General features: G+C 43.1%; 1 protein-coding gene across 5 annotated transcripts in view; it reads left to right on the forward strand.

Moving 5' to 3' along the window:
- The window catches only part of NAV3 (neuron navigator 3), a 1,326,128-nt gene that overhangs the window by 490,817 nt on the left and 808,694 nt on the right, over positions 1-26,617 (forward strand). For all 5 annotated transcript variants that reach the window (XM_069629276.1, XM_069629277.1, XM_069629279.1 and 2 more), the window contains exon 5: positions 9,841-10,024. In XM_069629276.1, the coding sequence (XP_069485377.1) occupies positions 9,841-10,024 (184 nt within the window). The remainder of the gene's footprint in view (positions 1-9,840; positions 10,025-26,617) is intronic.

Raw genomic sequence — 26,617 nt, forward strand, 5'->3', positions numbered from 1 at the left:
CATCCCCTTCCCATATGGGCAGAGGTCACCGCCAGGGAATCTGTGACAATTCCATTGGATTCATCACAGTATTTTTATGTGCTCACATTTTCTTCCCTACTTTCATGATAACAATAAATCTTATTAACGTTATTAACGTGCCCGTTATTAGCTCCCTCCCCATTCCCATTGAGCCCTATGGTGGCTCAAATGGGAATGGGGAATGGTTCCTTCAAGAAGGAATTACCGGGTCCTCCAATGTTGGAATGACCCATTGACGGAACCTGGTATTGGAGCCCAGTATGGAGGCAGCCATGGTGCTCGTAGCACCATGGCTACCTCCATACTCGTAATGAGGCCCGTAGTGTTTCATAATGTCACTAGCAACTTGACCTTTAAGTTCCTGCATACAGTAGTGCTTTTTATACTCTGTCTATTAATGACTGTAGGAATTTGGATTTTAAGTTCCAGCATGCCACAGAAGTATTCTAATCCCCTTTCTAAAAATCTCTAGGAAATTGGCCTTCAACCTTAAAGATCTAGGATACAACGGTTCTCATTGGTTCTTAGAATCTTCAATGCCATTTTCATCTAACAGCTTCTCAACACACAATCGATGTATCGCATGGCTGGAGAAAACATCCTTCTGTGTTCCTGTCTGTAGCTTTTCTCCTCTCAATCATTTGTTCCCACAACCTTATTGGTGGTTTTCTACATTGTCTCCTCACTGTCATATCAATTTAGCCTTATTTCTGTGCCTCTCAAAGGTTAGGTATCTATCAATCAGCCTCCGGCATTTGCTAAGCTCCTTTTTCTCCCACCATTTCCAAGTGCATGCACTCTCACTGACCTCCACATAAACAAGGTTTCCAGACCAGAAGCTCAACGTGAGTAGAATGAATGAAGTTCTAACTCACCCTCTCAATCATTATCCTCCTCTGCAGCATCTGACTCTCCTACTTCCTGGGGATGTCCCTTGTTCCACCCTCACTACTGCATATGTCGTTCATGTCCATCGTTCACATCTCTCACTCATCGAGCTTGTCTGAACACTCCACTGCTGTCATGACAGCTTCTGAAATTAGTCATCCATTCTCCTCACTCGTTTTCCTCCTCTAGATCATTTATCATTGACATTTCTGTAGTTCTTCAAAACAGATCTGAGACCTACATCACATGTTCATGTATACATAAGAAAGAATTGCCATTTTGAGATTGTTGGTTGTGTGACAAATTTAGGGAATTTTTCCATTATCCCCAAGGGGGAGCTCCACATGTGAAGTTAGGGATGTGAGCCTGCTCAGCAACACCCTCTGCAGGGGTAGAGACAAGTGGGACCTCAGCAGGAGAGACTCCCCTTGTGGAGATCAGGACTCCTGTTCCTCTGAGGAAACCCCAAAAGAATATCCTGAAATGGCTTATTTGGGAATATCAGGCAACATAAAGGACATACAATATAGGGACTTGATGAAGAATAGACTGCCATCTATTATTGTCAATCAGACCATTAATTATGGGATGAAGAAGGTGAAGTGGAGAGAGACACTGTACCATGTGGAGGCAGAGAGACATGTAGGTTGGGCAGGGAAGCTTCCCAGCAAAGTAACACATGAGACGGGAGGGGACTCCAGAGACGGCAACGGCCATGAGTTTTCAAACTGCTGGGAAGCCGATAGCAGAGCATACTTAAAGAATGCAGAAGAGAGAGACTGATGGTGGTGGCGTGACTATGTAGATCCCTTGGTGGACCGGCGGTCCCCAGAACTACGTTGAGACAACTAGGTGACTCTGGACACCTACCATCAAGTTACCCGCAGGGCTGATAGTCCTTATAGTGAGAGAGTACAAATCACAGGAACACCGGAGGGAAACGAGAAGGCAAGAAAACGAGGAAAGCAACAGACCCAGAGCGAACAAATGCCATGGTGAAGTTATCCCAGGCAAGCCCAGGTAAAGGGGAAAAAGGGAGACCTGGGAGGGCAATGGGGAATCATTATCAGTCTGGTCATACTTGTTCCAGTCACATTCATGAGAGAGTGAGAACCTTGAATAATGGTGATAATAGAAACCTGAAGACAGCAAACATTAAATGATACACTGAGTTTAAGACACAAACACATGTGGAGAAACGTGTAGTGCTTAGTGTGAGAAACACAAATGGAATAAAGTATTGTGAGAAAAATAAAGAAACAGAATTGTAAAGAGTGGGTATCACTAACCTGGGAAAATGGAAAAATCACCCTATATGAGCCAAGTAACAAAAGGGTACATCTTCCACCAACGGTTTATACATATGCCATTGTGATGCTAATGCATTAGCCACTCTAACATCACAATGGCATATGTATAAACTTTTGGGCATTACAATTGAGAAAAATCTCCATGTGATCTGAAATTTGTTTACAGACCCACTCTACCTCATTAGTCAGTCTAGAAGTAGCTAGACAGGATTCACAAAATCACTTTACTTACATGTGTTTATTTTTTGACCTGTTCTACTATTATTATTGTTTGTAGATTGTCTTTGCAATTGTTTATATATTTGTGTGTGTCAAATGTGTTAACCACCGATAGCTTTTAAAATATTTGACAAAAATGTGAATTTTTTCATAGAGTCAATTTTCATTAATTATTCCTCCAGTTATACATTACTCCTTCACTTTGGATCGTATTAACTCTGTGGATACCAATACAATTCCTGACTTCATACATGTTCTTTTTGGTTACCTTTGATTCCAGGTAGAGGTTAAGACTGCACATAGAAAAATACAGGTGAAACCCAGTTTCCCATTCTATTTAAGAATTTGATATTTCTATTATACCAGTAGTGGGGTTAAACTTCCAATTAAGTCATTAACTAAGAAGACTGCTGTGAAAAAACACTAGCAGGCACTTCGAGTACAAAGGATGATGGTAAGGCTGGTTTAAAGCAAGCTCATAGATTTCCTGTGAGGAGGTGTTTTGGGTGGGGAAGGGCAGGACTGAGTGGGAATGGCCACAGGGATTAACATGGCCATGGACAATCAATGGGTTGGCAAATTACTCGAACAGCACTTTTAAGTTTTGTGTCTCTCCTCACATGCCATTTCTTTCTATCTGTACTGTAATGCAATACTTTCAGCTTATAGGTGGCTTTGCCACCTAATAGCCCACACTGAAAAGAAGGGTCAAGCCTAACTGCTAAACCATATAAAATCCTAAAAACATGGCCATTCATGCACACTCTGCCCGGTGGCTCAAGTAACTCCATGATGTAGAGCAACAAGACACAAATATGACTGGATTTGATTTTGTTCTATGTCAAATCGACATGGCCAATGAGTTCTAGCTGAACTATTTCTTTTTGCCATTGAGTCAGGTTGATTTGCACATGGTTGGATCTCTCTCAACCGGGGTGCCGAGTACACGGGTGCTGCGGGTCCAGCGCCCCTTCACGGGAAAGGCCAATTGCGTAAAAGTTCCTATATGTTACAATGGGACTTAATGTTGCGGCCAGCCCCTAACCCATCCCCCCCAATCCCTGCTGGGAAAAGCAAAGGTCTATGCCCCTGTCCCTCACAAGAACACTGCTAAGAAACAGGTGAACAAATGCAGCTCAGTACAGGCCCATGAGTATCTAATTTTAAAGTTGCAAGCATTCTCATCACAAATGTATTATCTTCATAAACGCTTCCTTTAAATCTGCGATTGTCCCCGACAACCTCAAGGATGCTTGGGTTATCCCCTTAATCAAAGAACCTACACTTGATCCTAGAAACCCTGCTAATTATAGACCAATTACCACAGTGACCTTCCTACACATTTTTTTGGACAGGGCAGTCTATTTATAAATTCAGGCCTACCTTGAATCTAACAAACTTCTAGGCCTCCGTCAATCAGGTTTCCGTCCTAGACATAGAACAGAAACCACCCTTATTGACCTAAAAACACAAATTGAGGATTTAAAAGATAAGGGCAAGCTGACCCTACTTCTATTGCTTGACCTATCAGCAGCTTCCGATCTGGTCAACCACCAAATTCTGTGCCAACATCTTAAAACAGCTGCCCACTTCTCAGACAAAGCCACCGCCTGGTTCAGATCCTTCCTGGCAAACAGAACCAGGCGTGTCTTTTCACCATCTGCATCTGCTGAACCGTCACGAGTCCTGTGTGGGGTCCCACAAGGGTCCTGTGTCTCCACAACACTGTACAATGTATCTACAAAGCCCCTCTTTGATATTCTCGACTATCTGGGTGTCACCTATATCAATTACGCAGATGACACCCAGATACTCATCCCTATCACGGGCGACCACGCAATTGACTATGTTTACTCTGTCATCCAGGCCTTGATTGGGCTTCATGGACTGTGCCTAAATGATGTAAAAACAGTGTTATTCATCTTAGGCTCACCTATTAGACTCAATAAATTGGACCCTGCCTTCAAATCCTTCATTATTGATGGGAATACCATTAAGGTATCTAATGATACTAAAACATCAGGTATATACCTTGTCTCCACCCTGTCACTTATAAGACAAACCAATGCTGTGGTATCAGCTTCGGCTTACACATGCAAGCTTATAACAGCATGTAGACCTTTCCTAACAGCCTCTAACTGCATTATCCTAGCTAGAACTCTTCTTATGGCTAAAATTGACTACTGTAATGCTCTATACCTAGGGACTAGCCAAAGAAACATCAACAAGCTCCAGGTCACCCAGCAATGCCATAAGGGCAGCTCTTAACATCCCTAGGAAACTTGATATTTCAGACACTTGCTGAAGTTTACACTGGCTCCCTGTTGCCTCAAGACTATCACTCAAAACTCTTGCTCTGAATCCCAAGCTAACCAGGCACCCATCTACTTTGCTATTCATTTCATTGCCCACACTTCTAACAGACCTTTAAGAACTGCTCCAGTCCACTCACTTTTGATACCCAGATTCAAGCTTCAGAAGGCTGAGGGATCTAGCTTCCCAGTCCTTGCCGCCAAACTCTGGAACACACGACCCCCACACTCAGAGTTTAACCCTCTTACCACGTGTTTAAGAACAAAGTCAAATCCTGGCTCTTCGAGCAGGACCATGCTGCTTCACGCATGTAAACCATCTTCCCCTCTACTTCCAACACATCTACACTCTTGTAAATACATACCTATTTTAGAAACGGTGCCTTCACTGTAAATATTTGTACCCACGCTAGTAATTATGCATCTATGTAAATGTATGTACTCTCTCTGGGACTTTGCTATTGCTCTAACCTTCTGTTAATTTATGTACCTATTCGTGTAACCAACTTTACCATTCTTAAGAAATGCACCCAGATGCCTTCGGGCCAGGTGCGCAAAACAAATAAAATAAATACAAATACAAATTCATATATCCTCTGATTGCTGAATTTGTTTAAAAGTACTGAAGAAACTTTAGCCAGTGGGGCCAACTTCTACTTAAGCCCACCTTGTCCTCTTGCATGCCAGCCTTAAACAGAGGTCCTGTTGGTGGTGTCTGACATTCTCGATACGTTGATATTGACTGCAGTCCTTCAATTGGCTCTCTATCTGCTCCATCTCCAAATGCTCTCCGTCTGTTGATCGGCTTTGGAAGGGAGTGATCACCTATATGCATACATCACTCAAATCATCAAGGGTGCCCCACATCACCCATCTCTCCTCCCTGAGAACTTTGATAACCTCACACCAAAGCATCGACATAATCCTAGCAGTGGTTCTTTCTCTGCTAAAATGGTCTCTCTGCATAAGACATGGCCACGGTCCGCTGTTTTTATTCTCTGGTCTTTAAACAGACGGAATACATGACACCAACATTAAGTAAGCTGCTCTTGCTGTCTTCCATTTCCCCATTGTCATCAAACTATTGGTGCTCAAATGATACCACCTCTTTTAAGCATGTAGAGCCTGATTCATAGAAGCATTTTATAATGGCACATTCCCATAGGAAAACGCTCTGTGAATCAGGCCCTTAGTCTGTTGCTGCACAAAAGTAATCAACTCTCATAATTCATGTACAAGTGCACACTGACTTGTATGTCAAATCCAACGCTGTTGATTGGATCTTAACAATCAACTTAGGCTAGCGACGTTCAGGTAGTTCTCAGGGCTATGCATGTCTTTGGGAAATGATGCTCGGGCTGTCCCTGTCTATCTTGACTTCCTCCAGTCTTGCCCACCTCCCTAGCCCAGGTGTCCTTATCGGGATGTTAGTATTAGTCAATGATAACACCTGTCTGTTTCTTTCTGATTTAGGCTAATAGTGTGTTTCCCTGTTTCGATGGCTGTCTCACTTCCTATGGGTTTTCTAGGTTTTCCCTAACACAGACCACTTAGTAGTCTCAGGGATATGATATGATATGATATGGTATTTGTAACGCGCCTATACACAAGTGTTTCAAGGCGTGACGAGGCAGGGAGGGAGGGAAACAAGGGGAAGACGGACAAGCGATCCTACTAGGCCAGGTGTCATTCAGATCGCGCAAGTGCAGAGGTAAGGGGAAAAGGAGAAAGTGCAGGGGGAGGAGGTGGGGGGAAAAGTGCAGTACAAGGTAAGTGGCGTAGTGAAATAATAACGATAATAATAAATAAAAAGGGCCAACTAGTGGCAAGTGCGAGGTAAGTGCAGAGCAAGTGCTGAGCAGGGGGCTGTAGGGATACAGTGACAGTCCCACAGTGCAGGGGGAGCCAGGGGGGCAGTGCAAGTGGAGAGTGGCTGGGCCCTGGACCGAGGTCGCTGAGAGTGGCCCAGATGCAGGTTAAGTACAGAATTCAGTGGGGAGTTAAGCAGGTTTAGCAGGGGAGAGGGAGAGAGAAGGCAGAAGCGAAGAGGAAGGTTTTGAGGTGCTTCCGGAACCGGAAATGGTTCTCCTCAAGTTTCAGGGAGGCAGGCAGGCTGTTCCAGAGGGAGGCCCCTGCTGCGGAGAGAGATCTACCCCCAGCGCGTTGCTTCGAGAAGCGGCTGACCATGAGGGAGTTAGAGATGGATGAGCGAAGGGCTCGTGAAGGAAGATATTTAGGAAGAGAGAGTTGAAGGTATTTAGGCCCCAAGCCCCAGAAGGCCTTGTGGACAATGCAAAGGGTTTTGAACTTAATCCTCGCAGCCACTGGGAGCCAGTGAAGAGATTTCAGTCCTGGAGAGATACGGTCCCTGGGCTTGATAAAGATAGTACCTTCTTGATAAAGATAGTACCTTCTTCCACCCACTGTCACTCTCACTTCTGTCACACCTGCCCGTACCAAACCCTTCACTATACTGATCTCTAAAGATGTTCACCTTTACCCTTTGAACTGAATTATCCTCTGACTTCTCACATCCATCACTTCTTACTGTTGCTATCTCCTGCTACATACGTTGTTCCTGTCCTCCCACTCTACATACTTGCCTCTGGCTATTCTTCTTTCTATAGGCGCTCCCTCTACTATTACCACTAACTACTCCTATTCTCCCACTCCCTGTTGATGCTGCTACTTGTCCTCTACTGCTGCTCCTACTCGGTTATTAAGACTCACTACCACTAACTACACTCTACTGTCTATTCTACCACAAGCTTATCCTTCACACCCACCATCACTACTACTCCTTACTACCAGCCACTAAATCACTACTCCCACTATCTCCACTTCCCACTACTTCTGCTACTACCTCTGCCACTATTACTGCCACTACATTCTACCTCCACTCACTAACAAATACTCCACAGACCCCCTCTCTCCAAAAGCTTTTGCATCCGGGTCACTCTTGGCTCTTCTAGTACTAGTATGGAGCCTAGTACTGCGGTGTTGTTAAGGGCACCCCACCCCATGACTCCTTTCTCTGGGTTGCGTCCATACGCAGTCCGGTGTGGTGACACTTGCTCCACTGTGTGTCATATCGTCACCCACTCCGCTGTGGCTCCAGTGTCTTCCCCCTGCTTCTCTTTGTGGTGGCTTCTCCACACTGGAATTCTCTAGTGGAGGGGACGCTGCCAACATGATAGGTAAGGTGCAGAAGGAAGGGACCTGCCCACAGACGCATGGACAACGTGGGTTTGGAGTTCGATTCCAAACCCCTCCGACAGGGCCTGCAAACAGGCACTGTCACAAAGGGTATATTGATAATTGTATATGTTAGTAGTTGCATGTGCATTGCGTTTTCTTTTCTCAGAGAAAAATATTTCTGTACTAGCACTTAATAGGGGTATTATTCGGCAACACATAAGGAAAAATAACAATAACAGATTGTAAGCTGAATAGGAGCATCTAAGGACAATGGGCCTCTTTACGAGCAGGGAGGTAGGGTTCCAGCTCTGGGTTGTGTGAATGAGGAATTGCCGGGTCATTCCAACCTTTCAGGACAGGGTAATTCCTTATTCATAAAACCAATCCCCATTCCCATTTTATCCCCATAGGGCTCAATGGGAATGGGGATGGAGCTAATAGCGGGCCCGTTAATAACGGGCCCGTTATTAGCTCCTTGGTCCCCTCGCGGGACCTGGAAAGGACGTCTGGTTTTACCAGACGTCTGTTCCGGGTCCCGCTAGGGGACCTCGTAAGGAGGCATCCCGTAATGAACGGTGCCGGTCCCGTACCGGCACCCTTCATTACGGGGGCACCAGGGTCGTAATGAGGCCCAATATGTTGAAACACGATTATTTTGCAAATGTATACATGCATGGTGATTTAAGGCACTTATCAAGTAATCTTCATGTACAGATAGTGTGCCTCATTACGAGTTTGGCGGCAGCCATGGAGCTATTAGCTCCATGACTGCCGCCAAACCGGGTTCCTTTACCGGGTTCCCAGAATGAGGAATTACCGGGCCATTCCGAGTTTGGAGGGCCCAGTAATTCCTCCCTCTGGGAACCCAGGCCCGGACCTTCCCCATTCCCATCTGAGCCCCCATAGGGCTCAATGGGAATGGGAGAGGGAGCTAACAACGGGTCGATTACGACCGGCCGTTGTTAGCTCCCTCTTCCCCTCTCGGGACCCGGTAACAACGCCTGGTTTGACCAGGCATCCCTTACCGTTTCCCGCGAGGGGACCTTGTAATCGTGCAGAATGGTGTTAACGGGTCCGCACCCATTAGCGGGACCCGTTAACCCATTCCGCAGAGGCCGTAAAGAGGCCCAGTATCAGATGAAACGTCTGAATTAGGGACAGGGTTGTCTAGTTTTTATTTGTTTTTTTGTCTGACTAGCAAGATTAAAACTTCAAGACTGAGGGGGTACTTCAGAAAAGGTGTTGCATACCTTCATGGCTAAGTGTCCCCTTCATGGTTTGCAGTTTTCTTGTTGGAATTACTATAAGAATAAAAGGAAATACTTAAATACTTGCATTATAAAACTTTGGCACTTTAGCTCTCTAAAACATTGACAACAACACATGCAATCTACATAAACCAGAAACAGTCCTAATGTATCCAAATACAGATTTTTATAGTGCTAAGGGGGCGTATATCTTAGTTTGATACAAAAAAAGCATAACCATTCATAACATAGGAAATGCGTTTCTTGGTCTTTCTTTTACATTTTCACGTGTTGGTGTAACATTATTTGGTTGCCCTAGATAACAGTCAACATTGAGGATAAGATAGGGCCTCACATATCAGGAGGTGGCTAGACCGCAGTATTTATACCCTCATTCCGATATCGGAGTTGAGGTGGAGAGAGGGCACTGGACACATCACCAACCACAATGCATTTTCAGTCAGCTGCTGCGTCATTCCACCACAGCACGCACCCTGAATGCCGTTTGAGAGACTTGGTGGAACGGCGGAATCTCAAACAGCGTACCCTGAACCCTCAACACCTTGTAGCATGAACTTGATGTGTCTGCCTACAAACCTTACACAGGGAAAGTATATATTAATAATTTTTATTTCCGGTTTACAGAAATACGAAATGGAAACCTGAAAGCCATTTTGGGGCTATTTTTCAGTTTGTCTCGCTTCAAGCAACAGCAACATCAGCAGCAACAGTACTATCAGTCTCTGGTCGAGCTCCAGCAACACGTAACCCATCATCCCCCCGCACCGTCCGAAGCCAGCCAACCCAAAACACAAGATATGCAGTCCAGGTAAGCCTTGGGGTGTTATGCTCACGCTCCCATCAAACAACTGCGATGGTGAAATGCTCATCTTCGTTTTATTTATTTTTTCAAAACCCCAAATAAATACTGGTGTTGGTGCTTTTATATTCAAAAGGTTGCTTTGTATCTAAAGTCCAACATCTTTCGTGTTGGAATATTGGTATGGCTAACTTTCACAGTAGGCCACACTTGTGCATACAGCATAGCTTGCTGCGTGTGTCTCCTTAAAATGGCTGCCTTATTTGTAGACTCTGATGTGGCAGGCATCTTACATTGGTTCAGAGATTTGTTGTAAAGCATGTTGTGTGTGAATTATTAATTTAATAGCCTTTGGAAGGACATAATTAAGTAACATATGGGCCTCATTACATGGTAGGCGGTGGACCAAGGTTCTATTAGCACCTTGGTCCATGCCGGTAAATTACCGGCACCGCCTTGGAGGAAAAGGGAATTACCGCCCTATTCCAAGGTTGGCGGGGCGGTAATTCCCCCTTCCTCCTTTGCCCTTCCCCATTCCCATTTTTGCCCCATAGGGCTCTATGGGAATGGGGAAGGCGCTAATTACGGTGCCGCAAATTGCGGTACCGTAATTAGCACCCTGGTCCCTTTGCGGGTTGGTTTTTAACACCTGCTAAAAAGCAGGCGTAAGTACCAACCCACAAAGGGACCTCGTAGTAAGGCGGTAAGGGTTTTACCGGTACCGGTAAACCCTTACCGCACTACGTGTAATGAGGCCCATAGTCTGCAATGCACCCCATACCTTTTTAAACACTTACTCATGTCATTGCTGAAATGCAGTTCTAATATTTATATTTTGCCAATTGGACCTAATTTAGAAGAAAATAATGGAGCCGGAGCAACCTGTGTAAAACTGTGCTTGCATTATGATCCACACAGGACATGTGCACAGTGTGCAAATGGCACATCACACAGTGTGCATACAAACAATTGTGATTCATAGCAAAAGAGCACAAGTGCCAAACGAAAGTAACTGGCTGGCAAATGTCATGTTTGTTGGGGGGGTCACATAAAAAACTATAGCAGTTGCACATACAACTGTGAAAGTGGTGTTAACCTTTTTGAACTATTGGTTGAAGAAAAACATGAGTTATGACTGTACATTAGTTTCATTTCTAATCCCTATTCAAGTCAGGAAGGAACAGGAGCAAGTGATGAACAAGGCAAACTCATCTATGCTATGAATAAAGTCTCAAATAATGTCAGGACTGTGCCACTGGAGCACCAATTGGATTAGCGCTTTGGATTTATTGCTATATAAATAGCACCTCATTATCAATTAGCACCCATCATGGACTATTTGGGACTCATTCATCTCCATAATCGTCCCCAGACAATACTTACTCATATTTTTGTCTTTATTTTCTGTTTGCAAGACTTTGGGACTTCCTTATTGAATTTCACAAACTACATATCCCATAATGCACTGTGTGGCAGTTTAATGAGCCTGCGTCTGTAGAGGGCAGGTCAGTATATAAGCAGCTGCCTACAGGAGTACAGGTCTCGTGCATTGAGTTTTCTCCTAGCCCTTTGATTCTTGGAATTCTTATGTTTCCCGTTGCTTCCAAAACCTGCTCCTGTTCCAGTGCCCTGTTCTCTCTGCCTTGCAGTACTGCTATTCTGCCTGCACTCACCTGCATCTCTGTGCTTCCTGCACTGCAGCCCTTCTCCCCTGCTTTTAGTCTTCTGTTTCCTGCCTGCAGTCCCTTGCTCTCTACCACCTATAATCTTTTTCCTTGCCTGGAGTTATTTGTTCTATGCCTTATTACCTGACTTTAGCTTCCAGGTTTTAGTCCCAAGTTTCCTTACCTGTCTGCAGTCCTGCCCTCATTCTTCCAGTCCAGATTTACAGATCATTGAATTCCTCGTTACCAGTCTGCATTTCAGTTCCTGTTTTCCTAGTCCCGCGTTTCAGTCCTGCGTTGTCTTGTTCCTGGTCTACAGTTCAGTCTGCTGTTTCTTGATTACAGTCCTTAGTTTCCAGTTTGCAGTTTCAGTCTCCTGTGCCATTGCACTTAGATTACTTTCTTCTTGCTTTTCCTCTTTCATTGCTGGTCTCTGTTCTGAACCTTGCTTACTTTTACTTCCTATTCTTCCCTGGATATTTCTGTTACTGTTCTTGTCCTCATTTGTGATTGTGTAATTCCTTTGTTCAGAGTTTGGCTGCTTGATTTCCCAGCAGGCAATGTCTGCTTCTTTCCTTTCTCACGTTTCAGTATTGTACCTTGTGCCATATTGTTAACAGTGTGCTGGTTCCTGCTTCAGGAGGCAGTCATTGTTCAGTTCCTGCTGGAGCTGTACAGACTTCAGACTTGTGTGTATTGTTTCCTTGTGTGTGTCTTAGGGTCCAGACGTAGACACCCACTCCTGCTGCTCCTTTCTATAAGCATTCAGAGTGGGGGCCCTGTAACAGTAACCAGCTCAAAAGGCCTGAATTTCACCAGACACTGTGGGAAACGCTTTCCCCATTCCGTGTACACCTCAGATGAAAACCTAAAGTGTTTGTCATACTTGTACTCTCTGACCATTTCCGTTCACTGACTTTGTTGCTTGTATGTAGTACTTGCCTATACTTTCTTGTCTGCAGGGTTCCTTACACTCCTGTCTCTTGTGCACTTTTCTTCCCACAGCTTGGTGGATACGTCTCTGCCCTCAAGCCCCTGACAAATGACACCTACCAGTAACCAAACTAATCATGGAATCAGTGTAAAAGACTTTGGCCAGTTGCTAAATGTATCAAAGCTGCTCTGCACTGCATGATGTAGTGCTGAATAGACTGCACACACTACTAGAGAGCCCAAGTGGACACTGCACAATGCCACTGATAAAACACATTAAAGAGAATTCTTTTGAGGGCTGCATCTTTTTATGAGAAACCGGCCACCAGCATTTCAACAAAAATGAACCCAGTTAATCAACATTTTGCCACAAGTCACTGATCAAATTCCTTAGTCGCATACTCTTTCTGTGCCTATAGCAGTGTGACTTAACCAGACTAGACAACTTTTAAGTGCACAGTACTGAAGACTTTACTGAAGCTCAAACAGCATGTGTACCACTGTGTATGGCCTTTCCCTATCAAACCACAAATAAGGGTCCTACAAGTAAGCAATTTGAGGGTATTTTGTTAATCCCCCCATTATAAATGGTTCCAGTCAGTTTCATGACACCTATGTAAGTCTTATAGCAACAAAAATGGGAGATCCCAATATACTGACAAGGATTGTAGCGGACCAATTAAACAAAATACAGCAATGATACCTGTCAGTAAAGGGCATTCATAAAAAAATCAAAGCACAGTGAAAAGGAACAATTGACTGCATTATTTTACAGTAAATTCAAAACAAATAATTTGACCTCTGGACAGAATGATTTCTAAATAGTTTTTGTGTATATAAAATAAAAGCATTTGAATGATGACACACTATTTCCAAAACACACTAGATATACAATCAGTGACAGAGCAGAACTACAATGCCAATTAAACTCTCTATGCACCAGCCTGATAATTGAGTTTTGTTCTGCATGTCCTTACAAAATAATATGGCAATAGGTAAATAACACACATTCTACCTAAACGACATGTAAAGCACATTGCAACCCATTTGCCCCAGTTTGCACTCTAGAAACCCATTGAGAACATATAACACATTAATCCAGTTTGGAAACCCAAATTCAACTTTGGTTATCCATTTGTGTGACACTGTTACTGTTTAACAATACAGAATGGAAAGGAGCTCCCAGTAAATTAAATTAAAATGGATTAGAATTAGGTGCAGCACTCCCCTTATTAAGTGATGAGTAAGGAAAATGGGGAATGGACACAATCCCAGTGAAAATGTTCTGCCTTTGGATGAGAACACTACTGCATCATTTCTCATAACCTACATTTCTTTCCATGTGGGCATTCCTACTTTTCCGTTACGTGCACTTTTATTATACAAAAGGACTGCAACAAGGTTTAAGCAACATCTACTCTGCAGAGAGAAGTACTGACAATTTACTGCAAGATGCTGTTTTTTAGGTAAATGGTGATTTAATTGTGGCATTTTTTACAATTTGATTTTTGCCAAATAAAGAAGATGTACTATTTTGTTTATGAATATTTTACATTGCTAGTTACGTCTCAGGCATCTTACCAGGCTAAAACCACACCTATTTCCGGGTCTTGCTTATTGGTATATAGACATATGTATCAACAAAGAATGTCCTTTGAAATTAGCAGTGTTTACACTGGAAAAACAGCCAAAATGTCCCAGGTCATGGTTGACAATAGTTTTGAACAAGTATCCAAAATATGAAAAATCTGTGGCTTTAGCCAATTGGTCCTACCCACGTCGCTGCTTAACCAGTAAACCCTCAATCAAATAAAAGTTTTAATCAAGATCAGTCCTTTACAACTGATAACATTGTGTTTACTGCCATATATCCATTTCCCAAATAAGACAACATTGTGATGATACTAAACTATGTATTGAAAACCAATCAGAATTCTTCCCACAGATAAACTCTAAAACGAGCCTCTTCTTCATATGTGCAGACATCGACATCCCTCAAGTAACGCACACAAATATTCCATCATACCTCATACTTTGAGACCTATTAGCAGCATACAAATTGGCAAACACCCATTACTGAGATTTAAAGATGGGCAATGAGGACTCTATCCTAAAATAGCTGAGATCTACTTCATGACCACATTGCACAAGTAAGGAAATATTACTTCCAATCCACAACTTCAACCCTGAAATGTGGAGGACCCCAAAGGTCTGCCATCTCATCCTTTCGATATTCAGTGTCTACATAAGACCTCCTGCTTACTTAATAAAATCTTTCACTACTAATTTCAGCCGTATCACGGTGACTCACAGATTCTACATAATCTTAACCCTGACCGTAATGCTAACCAACACATCTCAACCTTCCTCCAGAAAGCCCAGTATTGGATGATCATTACATATTTTTACCTTAACTCAACAAAGAAGATTTTCTGTAGCCACCTAACCCTCACCACCCTCCAACTTGAATGACCCTCCTCCAATTTATGAGTGACCCTCCAATCCCATCAGGAAAACAAAATTCCCTGGAGTTCTATTTGACAAATAATTTTCTTTTGGAACTGAAATTAACTCCTTTCCTAGACTTCTAATTTTTTAGTGAATATTGGCTAAAACCTGCCGCTATTCTCCCACCCACTCTGTCAGGATCTTCCATTCAGGTGGCCAGGGAAGGGCCATCGCTTTTGGATCCCGACCTTGGGGTTGACAAGCGAGGGAGGATTACCTGAGTGAAGGGTCCTGGGAAATTGGGAGGAGGATACCCGAGGGTGAGACATGGTATTCCCCCAGTCCTGACAAAACATTAGCCTACTCTCCCTCAGCTTTTGTGGGGTGCTTACAATCTCACCTCATCTCCCCCCTCCCTATTTCCAACAGATACTGAGACGAGGAGGAGGCAACTAAGATCAGTAAAGATTACCCCTAGGAATAAAAGGGAAAGTGAGGGAAACCTACCATAGAAAGAACTCAGTTGTCCCACCAACAGAGTCAGGCAGGGCAGGCACTATATAGTAATTACTCACACCTGACTCCACTTGACAGTTTGGTTTACTACAAAAGGTTGGCTATGCACACAAGAATGAGCGAGCTGGGGATGCAGTCCAGGCCGGTGGAGCCCAGGAGCAGAGGAAAGCAGGAGTTGCAGACAGGAGGAAGAGGGCGCGCAGAGACGTTGGCCCGGGGTGTGTGGGCTGCAGCATGTTGAGGGAGCCTTGCCTCCAGGGAGCTGCTGAAGTGCAGCCTGCATTCTGCAGGCTAGGTCCAGCAAAGTGCTTTTTCCCTTGGGGCCAGTGCCGACCACAAGCATGCCTAAGAGGCAGGAGGGGAGACCACAAGCATGCCTAAGAGGCAGGAGGGGAGACCCTGACTTCAACCCCGCATTTCAAGGAGAAAACTATCTCTCAGAGCGACACTGCCCGGTGAGAAGCACAAAGATGCGAGTGGCCCGTAACAAAAGTAGAAAGGGGCACGCAAAGAGGCAAGAAGGGTGACAGGGACACGATAAGAAAGAAACAGAAATGTGGATGCAAGTGTGCACCGAAAGGAAAGAAGAGTGCAAGTGTGCACGGAAAGGAAAGAAGAAATAAAGGGGTATGATATGATATGGAATTTATAACGCGCCTATACACAAGTGTTACAAAGCGCGGCGAGGCAAGGGAGGGGGAACAGTTGGAGGACAGACAACGATCCTACTAGGCCATGTGTCATTCAGATCGCGCAAGTGCATGGGAAGGGGAAGGAGTAGAAGTGCAGGGGAGAAGGGGGAGAGCACAGTGCAGTACATGCCATAGGAAAAAAAACAATAATTAACAGTAAGAAAAAGTACGGCCAGCAGTGGCAAGTGCAAGGATAAGTGCAGACATCAGATGTCAAGTGCTGGTAGTGGGCCTGCGGGGATACAGAAACACTCCCCAAGTGCGGGGGGTTGCCAGGAAGGCAGTGCAGGAGTGTGACTGGCGGGGGAGGGGACCAGGGCCTGAGATCAGAGGATGACCAGGTAACCAGTGTGAATTCAGTGTCAGCCAGGAAGTCAGCAAGGGAGAGGAGGAGAAAAAGCAGAAGCAAAGAGAAAGGTTTTGAGGTGCTTCCGGAACCGAAGATGATTCTCCTCAAGTTTCAGGGTGGCAGGGAGGCAGTTCCAGAGGGAGGCCCCAGCCAAAGAAAGAGATCTACCACCAACTCCTGGCTTCCTGACACCTGAAGGTGTCAGGAAATGAAAGAAAAAGAGAGGAGCAGAAGGGGCAGTGAAGGTTTTATGAACAGCCCGTTGATTTAACTAATTTGTGCGACATTGACCAAGCAGCACCTGGTAAGAAGACCACATAAGACTACCCTTGGTCTCCACTTTTTTTTTAACCACTATTTTCTTATTTTTGAAAAGACTTCCTATCACATTTTTGTACAGAGTGAGGGAAAGCATAGGTTTAGACACAGACGTACAGTTATGTTGGACTTAGACAACGGCCATTAGAAACATCAGTTAAGGGAATTTCCCCTTTTTAGAGTTAGGGCCAGTCAGCCATTATACCAACTCAGGAACCCTAGTACATAAAGGTTTTCAAACTAACCCTATTCGAGTCTGTGTCTCTCTTGATACCATGCCTGTCTAACAATATACTGAAAATAAGTGTCCCCTTTCTCGAAATGGCATAAAAAAAGCAAACAATATTACTAGTTTTCCAGGACTTTTGAGAGTGGAGTACTGTAATAGCCTGACAAGGCCTGAAATAATCTTACCCAGCAACTGCAGTGAATCCATAATAGAGCAGCAAGAATGATTGTAGGCCTCACATCATGGGATGCTAATACCCCATCTCTAAATATGCTACAATGGCTTCCTAAAACCAAAGGCATCCTTTTCAAAACTCCTTCAGCATCTTAGCCCGTCCGGTCGTAGAACCCTCAAACACACATCAGTAAATGTATCCAAAAGAGACATTTCAGATATGCAGACCACAATAGTTTGTACTCACCTGGGTTCAAGAGGATGATGCATGGAGGGAAATGTCTTGCGGTATTGGGAACCAAACATTGGATACTCTACCAATCCAGCTAAACAATTAACTGAATCTGAAGAGATCCAAATAGAAGCCAAAAGCCACGATCTGTACCCAACTTCTGAAGGTGGTTCCACCTCGCCACGCTGCTGCCACTGGAGTCCAAATGGCATGCTAGGATTACATCACTCTGCTGTCGTCAATGGCGGCATTGTCTTGCCAAGTCGTGCTTCACTGCAACCATCATTTGTTTGGTGCTTTGAAGTGGTATTCCTGCAAGTTGGCACTTTATGAACATATAAATGCATTACCATACAAAGTCAAAAACGTATGTTTTGCAAGATGTTTAGAGCTGTGACCGTAGTTTAAGTTGCACTGGTTCTATCTTCATCAAAGTCTAACATAGCCATCATTTATTGATTATCTTATGGTTTGCATGCAGTCATCACTGGCTTAGCAGATGTGTTCATATTTGGTGTAAGCAGTCAGCACGAAGAAAATCATGAAAAGGCAGCGTCCATCTCCAGTTAAGCAAAGACATCAAAGGAAATGACAAGAAGCGAAGCAAATGCAGGTGAAGCATATGGGGATGCTGGACCTTCCTGCATAATAAGGCACGATACGTGGTTGAAAATATTACAATAGCTGAAAACGATGATTGAACAATTGCATATGCTGGTAAGACAGCTCAGCGGAAAAGGTGCTTGCTCTGGAGAACTGCGTGCAATGTGCGGCTTGAACGCCCACAGGGAGCGATTACACCATTTATTCTTCTGAGGTTGATAAATTGGGTGCCATGTAAAGAGGTCATAACAGTGTTTATGCACAAGGCCAATCTGCCATGAAGCGGTTTATAAAACTCGCCTTTGTTATAATTAAACGGAAAGCTTTAGTAAAGGATCTGCAAGACAAACGGTTCACCTAGAGGCACACAAGTGAGCAAAGCCACATTTTGGTTCAAGGACATGGGGCCTCATTACGAGTTCGGAGGTAGTCATGCCCTTAATAATTGTTTGTTGTAATTGTGTATTTGTACAGCTCATATACACAAGTGAAGTGCTTTATTCCCGGCTCCTTTACAAGATCGGAACCATTTATTTATTTATTTTAAATTTTTATAAAGCTCTACACGCAAGTGGGCCTCAGAGCACACAAAAATGGACATTCAGCAGAGATCCATCAGTTCACAGGGGAAAGGCCGTGGGGTTAGACATGAAGACAGTCTGCTGAGTTAAAGAGTAGAGTTGTGATGGTCTTTTTGAAACCTGCAAAAGAGAGGGATCTCAGGGCAGATGGAAGGGCATTCCATTCTTGAGGTGCATGATGTTCAACGTGTGCTCCTATTAACCTTTTTAGATTAAAGTGGGGTTGATGCAATGTATTGATAGTCCCACAATAGGATTCGGGTATTTTTATTTAGTGATTCGATAAAAAGCAAAAATTTGGTCAAATATCTTTGTTTTGTGTCATAAAAAGACTGTCCTCTAAGTGAAGCACTTCGTAACATTATTCGGTTTCTATAGATGCCAGATTTTCTTTTAAAAACCCACAGTTTCCGGTTTTTTGTTGTAGCATTTTTACCACTGCGACCGTGGTGTTTATAAGTGGGTATAGATATTATATGATGGACCAGGAGTCCTCGTACCAATTTCTTTTTTCTTATTTTATTTTTATCCTCATGTAAATCTCAATAGATTTTGATTTTGAGTCCCTGTGTATTGGATACACAGCAGATGTCCTCTCATGGCTCATCTTTATACTGTGCCTGTGCAGTCAAACTGAACAAAAAATGCCAGACTACAGTTTGATCTCTCCATAAAATAAGAAATAGGACTGATCAAGGACGAATACTATTGTGGGACTATCATAGTGAAGAGAAGATTTGGGTGCTAGATCGCCCTTTAGGTCCAGTATGTGGATACCCGTGCAATATATTGATGTCATTTAAGCACAAGACTCTTGGGGGCTGTTGGGAAGAAATACTTTTTGTGAAATACTTTGGGGCCACAGAGTTCTGGCATTTGTAAGTAAGAGATAGAATCTTACGCCTGATTCTCTGTTTCATTGGAAGCCAATGTAGACATTATCTGAAATCCGAAACATGGTTGTGCTTGGCCAATCCGTAAATTGCACTTACGGCACCATCCTGCATAGTCTGTAAGTGGGAGAGATTGGATTGAGATGTGCTGGTGAGCAAGCCATTACAGTAATCCAGCCGTGAGTTGACTAATGCAGTGGCCAGGAGGGATCGGTTTTTTTCTGGTGTGATAGGGCCTAATGTGGTGGGGTAGTTTAATTACATAACTGCAGGAGGAGCGAATGCTTGAGACATGTTGTTTCATGGACAACTCAGAGTCCAGGATGACACCTAAGGATTTCACTGATTTTCTGACAGAGATCTGGCTGCCCATGATAGAGATGTGGGAGTACACAGAATACATTTTCTTTAAACGAGGGCCGAAGGCAATAATGAGAGGCTCTGTCTTCTAATTGTTTAATGCAAGCGAGTTGCAGGCCATCCAGCTTTGAATTTCAGCGTAGACATTATTCACAGTCTTAACAGCAGTAGTGTAAGTGCCAGTCTGCTCGAATAGGAAATGGGTGTCATCCGCATAATTAGCATATTGGACACCCAGTCCTTCAAGGAGATCGAGTAGTGGTCTCATGTAGGGTAGGAGACAGGCAAGATCACAGTGGTACTTCACATGTGGAGGTGATGGGAGAGGCTTTGGCTTTCTCAATGGCCACTCTTGATGTTATGGGGCCCAGAAAAGATGAAATCCAAAGGGCTGCTTTCTCTTAGCAATTTATGATGTTTATCAATCTTTATTGAAGGAGGTTTTGCTCTATAAGATCAAATGCTCCAGAGAGGTCCAACAGCATTAATAATGCTGGGTGGCCTTTTTCTACAATGCCTTTGATATTAGATTTAAGCTCGTGGAGGGCCGTCTTGATCCTGTATCATGATCTGAATCCGAATTGGTGGGTGCCCAAGATTTTATTGTCTTCTACTAAACTTTGTAGTTGCAAATATGGAGCAAAAGTTGCATTCACACTGCGCACAAATCACAAAAGTCCATGCGTAAGTTGCATGTATTTAATTGATTGCAGGTCAGCCTGACACGTGTTTCGAGCTATGTGCTCTTCGTCCGAGGCTTGTGTAGTCTTGGTTTCAATCAATTGTCGAGTGACCATGGGCGCACTTATTGTGCAAGCTGTCATCTATACAAACCGCTGTTGCGTGATTCCATTCAATAGGTAATGGTAATTACCAGCCTTTCGGCGTGTGATCCCTTCTGAAATAAGTGCGCCCATGGTCACTCGACAATTGATTGAAACCAAGACTACACAAGCCTCGGATGAAGAGCTCATAGCTCAAAACACGTGTCAGGCTGACCTACAATCAATTAAATACATGCAACTTACGCATGCACTTTTGTGATTTGTGAGCTTTTGTTAAAAGCTAGGCAAGTCAGTTGGTTTGCAATGTTCTGTTGTTGACAAGTAGTTTTATTCAATAATTAATCTTGAATTTTCTGGCAACAAACTGAATCTTTGGTGATAGGTGGAAATTGAGTGGTATGGTTTTCAAATTCTTTAAGAATCTTGAATAATTCATTCAATGAGGATTTGGCTTTATCAATACTTGAGTTGTAGTTTTTTGCCTTTACTTCAATAATAGTGTGTTTGTAGGTGTGGGCAGAGTCTTTATATTTTTCTAGGGTGAGGCGGCCAGGTTTTTTCACCATTCACACTCTAGAGCTGTTTTCAGTTTTCTTGACTCAAGAATATTATCACTAAACCAAGATGTATTTATGGTTTCTGTTTTGACCTTTTTTGTCTTTTCCGGGGCTAGGGTGTCGATGGTAGTCTCAATAGCATGTGAGAGGTGACGTACCAAGTCAGAGGAACTGTCAACCCATACTCCCTCAAAGATCCCAGAGCAAAGAACAGATGCACAGTCAACTAATAAGGAGAACCATTGGCTAAGGGCCTTAGCAATGAGAGATGGTGGATTAATTGGAGCAAGTGGGTAGTAGTCTGATGTTGTTCTCTGTGCCTGGGTTTCGTTTTGCTTACGTGCTACTAACAAGCCAAAATTCAAGGTTGGGAAAATACCAAAATACCAACCAACCAATCATATGAGTCCATGTAGAAACTTGCAATACAAAGTTGCACAGACCAATCTGCTACTGTATTCTGTTATAATCAGTATTACAAGTATGCAGAGGTAGTTCAAGATGTGCCTATTAGATAAGGGGCAACCAATGAAGTTATTAACACTTACACATGCTACAGGTAGATATGGTCCCTAACCAACCCCTTCCTTCAATAGGTTTTAAGTTTGCCATGTAGGATAGCATCATAGCTCACCCATATTGAGTTGTAAAGCCTTTGCGGGATCAAAATTGTGTGTGAGCGTGCAGACTACTGCTTGAGGTTTGCCAGATTTCTCTACTTTATTTTGATCTGACAATAAAGTAGTGCTTTGCCATATTCTTTTGGTCTGTCCGGTTATTTTAGTCTGGGGTCATTTAGTACGGTAATTCCATTCTGCGCATAATAAATGCTTCAAGGTGCTATTGCACATTGCCAAGATACAATCCAAGGTATGACCATCTTGGTGGGTCTGGTTTTTCATCATTTGGGAGAGTCTGGTGGTTTCAAAGGCGGATAATAAAGGCAATGCCTTTGGGTCATTTGAATCTTCAGCCCATATCTGCAAGTACATTTACAGGACTTTTCTTTTTGATAGTGTTGTTTAGCAATGCATGGAGCTGTTCTTCAAACAATGGGAGATTCTGTGGGGGTTCTGAACAGAAGGAGTATAGTCCGGGTACATTGTGGTTGAATTTCATTTTTAGGATCAAGTTTTCGCATCCCTCCATACACGGGCGTTTATGGGTTAACAGTCAAGATGTTCTTTCGCGATAAGCGCCACTCCCCCCCCCTCTTTTCCCAATACTGTCTGCTCTATAGATCTTCTGTCCTAAAGTGGTAGCATCATCTGCAGAGACCTTTGCTGTGTCATGCAACCCTGTCTCAGTAGTTGCAAACATGCAATGCTTATGCATGGAGATATAGTCAGCAACATCAGTCCCATGTAGGCAAAATGAGTGAGTAGTTAGAAGGGAGATAATGCTAAAGTTAGGAAATAATTTGTGTTACCTTGCCCTTATTTTACCGAGGAAATTATCATTAAACCGGTTACTGTACAATGGGGTGAACCTTAATACAATTTGTTCATAAAAATAAAGTATAAAAACTTCTTAAGCGACAGAACAGCTTTGATATTTGACACACACTGTGATCTATTATTTTTTTTTCCATCTAATCACGCAAAAAAAAGTGTGTAACGCAAGCACTCTTCACAGTAAACATGTGTGTGAATACGTCTTCATATTGGAACCTTTCACACTCCTTACAAAGTTTGTCCCAATCTCCATTGCACAACCATTGCTTCAGTTTGACTAGCTCACATCTGCAACTGTTTCACATGTAAAAGGGGGGGTTTGAGGAAACATCTGGTCAGAATGCCAGTAAAGAGTAGCCACTGTCGTGTTTAGCTGTTTAAGTGTCTTCTGAAGGACTCTGCGTGCACTCTTTTTGATGACCCTCCTAATTCAGGAATGTCAAGTGAACACTTAATTGAGTTTTGGAATGTAAATTGCTTTAGTCCGCATTCTTAAAGTACTCTAACCAGTTAATAACACGCATGCCACTGAGTTGTAAAATAATATATTCAAATTATGTGCACAAGGGGATACAGCATTAACATTATTCTATACCATGTGATAGTTATCCTGCATAGAGACACCAGTACGGATGATGAACCTCAAAGAAACACTAGCACATTCTGATTGCTATTCAGTCGGACTGGACCAAAGGTGTAAAATCAGTTTCACAGTTGATCTTCATCTGGGTTTGTTTTAGTTCCCATCTCTTCATGTTATGCCTGTGCTAGTAAAGACGAACAAATACATGTTTAGGGATGGTGGAAGTCTTGCCATGTATGTACGAAGTGTACCTGTCGATTCGTTGTCCCTTGGTTTTCCTTGTAGAATTTATATTTATAAGGGACAGATTAAGAGATCAATTTGATTATGCATAATTGTCACCCAATTGAATAGGTATAAGAGAGGAACCCTTCCTCTGCACTTACCTAAGTGCATAATAGTATGTCCTTCCATATTATCGTCAAAGGGAACTGAACTGTGTTGGCTCCCTAGATGTGATAACAAATGAAGTGAAAGAAAGCACAGTTTACAATACTTGTGTAATTCATTGTACAATCAATGGACGTCTGTTTACAACAAATACACATCTAAAATTGCAACATCAATTCCCCCTATGCCCAAATAAGCACAGCCCATTATGCTTAAAAGAGACATGTAATCTCTTTAATGTTGCTTCACATATCATTCATGTAATTGACGAAGACACACAGATATCAGTCCTAGCAATGTGTTAGTTGGATTCCCCATGATATGGAAAAGGTCTGCACCTTCTGCTTTCTGGGAGTGACTCTAGGGATATAGGGAGCTTGGGTTGTACCTATTAACCTAAGGCACTGCACAGTGTCCATTTCCATCAGTGTGCGGAAAATCAATGGGAACACGACTGAGGTGGCCTAAGTACCTCTTCTCAGCACGGCAAATCAACGGGGTGATTGAAAGGAGCCAGCCCTGGCCTTTCCGTGCACTTGGCTTTTATTCTTTGGAAAGGACTATAATTGCCTCTTTTTTAGCACAAAGCCGGATGGCAGGTAGGAATGGGAGTAATGATCTCAGTGTTCCCTTCATCACTGCTCTGCGCCACAGTCTCTGACTATTGCCATTGTTGCTAACGGCGGGAGAAGCACTTTGTTCTGCGTCGAAATCTGATAAACATTCTAGACACATAGGTGTGTGGCAAATCACACTGTCCCCAGGCAGGGCTACTTTTTAAGTCTATGTATAGAAACTCGCTACTTTACTGTAGCAACACATCTGCCTGCCTCATTCACTTGAGCGCATTGCCTTTCATTAATTCAAAACAACCCCCAACACCCATACACCCAACACACCATCTACCCGATACCCCAAAAATACAAAATAAATCCACGTCTAAGAGAAGTAAGTTGCTTTTGGATTTCATCTGATAGCTTGCATAAGAGTTTGCTATCAGTACGGTTGCTTGCTTCTTGTTTGTTTATTCGAATTACTGCGATATTTCATTTAGAGTATTATGTTTGCGTTGTGATTTTTTTTTTAATCAAATGCGCGTGCAATATATTTGTGTTTACTTTCATGGCTTATATTGCTGCCCACTAGTTAGATGGCTTTGGGGCAATTGACTGTGCTGTCATGTATATTTGATAGCACAGCAAGTAGAGCACTCGCTGTGCAGAGCCTGCGGACGTAGGTTCGAATCTCGACAGAGCCAAACTCAGCCTTTCATCCTTCCGAGATCGATAAATGAGCACCACACACTGTGGGTAATAATAAACAGCGCTCAGATACCTGGAGGTTGGTAGCACTACATAAATGCTAAATTATTATTATATATGCTGTGTGAAAGCCCTCCAACTGAAATAAAATAAATTACAATGATAGGAATTCAAAAGGTGTCAAACTTATGTTTGATGTCTCCATGCATCTGGAAGAAAGTCACTTTTTGAATGTGGCTGTAGATGGGTAGGGGGCGGATTTACTTCCATCGACCCTTGTTTGTCAGCATTTGTTTTGCACAGCATGCAACATCACTTAATAGGTGTTGGATAATACCCGCCTAATATACACAAATGTTTTCATCATAAATACACATGACACAACTGTATCATCTAACTTCCAAGCCAACGAAATGCAAATAAAATTAAATGAAGATAAACTCGCAGGGAAATGTCTGGCCACTGTTCACTTGCCCATACTAGCTGCCCATGCTAGCTGCTAATTCCTGTTTTCGAGTTGCACTTCCCACTAATGGGCTATAAATAGCCCTCGAAACAGATGTACAGTAAGTGGTCTTCGGATTAGTCAACATTTACTTTTCGGTTTTTCCCTGAAGTGCTTCATCAGAATTCGAAACAGTGAATGTCAAAAACCCATGCGTTTTCTATGTGGATAGATAAGTCACCTGTATCATCTTGGGTTGCTGATAGTTGACTGTTAAGCTACATTGAAGAGTGGCTACAGTGCCAACATAATAAAGGATACAATCGGAATGTATACAGGAAAAGGCCTCCGTAATTCAGATCCATAAAGTAAACCATATTTGGCCTAAAACTGACCTACCGCTAATGCCAAGTGTGTACATGTTTCCTTGCCTAAAATGATTGCTGACAAAAAAATGTGTGCTTAGAGCATTCCCGTTAGTCTGTGAAAATGCAATATTTTGTCAGGCTTTCAAGAATTATGGCACACACATAAATAATACTTCGGCTGAAGTGGTACATTATGCAAACATTTTGAAAATCAAATAAGCTTAACTCAAGTTATGCACTTTTTAGAGCCAGAAAGTGTACTGCTATGTCCAGGCATGTACAGGGGAACGAACACATAATGGCAGATTAACCACAGCATGACATAGTTGTACCCCATGAATGAGTGCTCCAGAAACGTATGACAGGTCTTCCTGGAGCTGAGTGGCATGTTGAGAATGTTGACTGGGTGAGTATTCTGCTACATTCAGCCGGTGCCTGGGAGCTGAGTGGTGTGCTCAGTGTGAGTTCTGCTTTGTACCCTGGAAAGCTACGCTACACCTGAGATGAGGAGCATATCAGTATGAGACTGTATCCGTGGCTCCAGTGTCCGCATTATTAAACCACTGCAACATTTGGCAACATGGTGCTGCAGGCAAGTACACTTCCCAAATGTGTCCTGGGATTCTCTCAAACCTTTGGGGGGAAATGTCCTAAATGTAAGAGTTGCCACAGGGGCCATTTGCAGTGCCCACAATTCAAGTCTTATGTCCATGAAATTCTCGAACCTCAATGAATTTGAGGACATTTGAGGTCCTGAAAAGCAAGG

The sequence above is a fragment of the Ambystoma mexicanum genome, chromosome 12, assembly GCF_040938575.1.
Source record: "Ambystoma mexicanum isolate Mex_15411 chromosome 12, UKY_AmexF1_1, whole genome shotgun sequence".
In the NCBI taxonomy this organism is placed as follows: Eukaryota; Metazoa; Chordata; class Amphibia; order Caudata; family Ambystomatidae; genus Ambystoma; species Ambystoma mexicanum.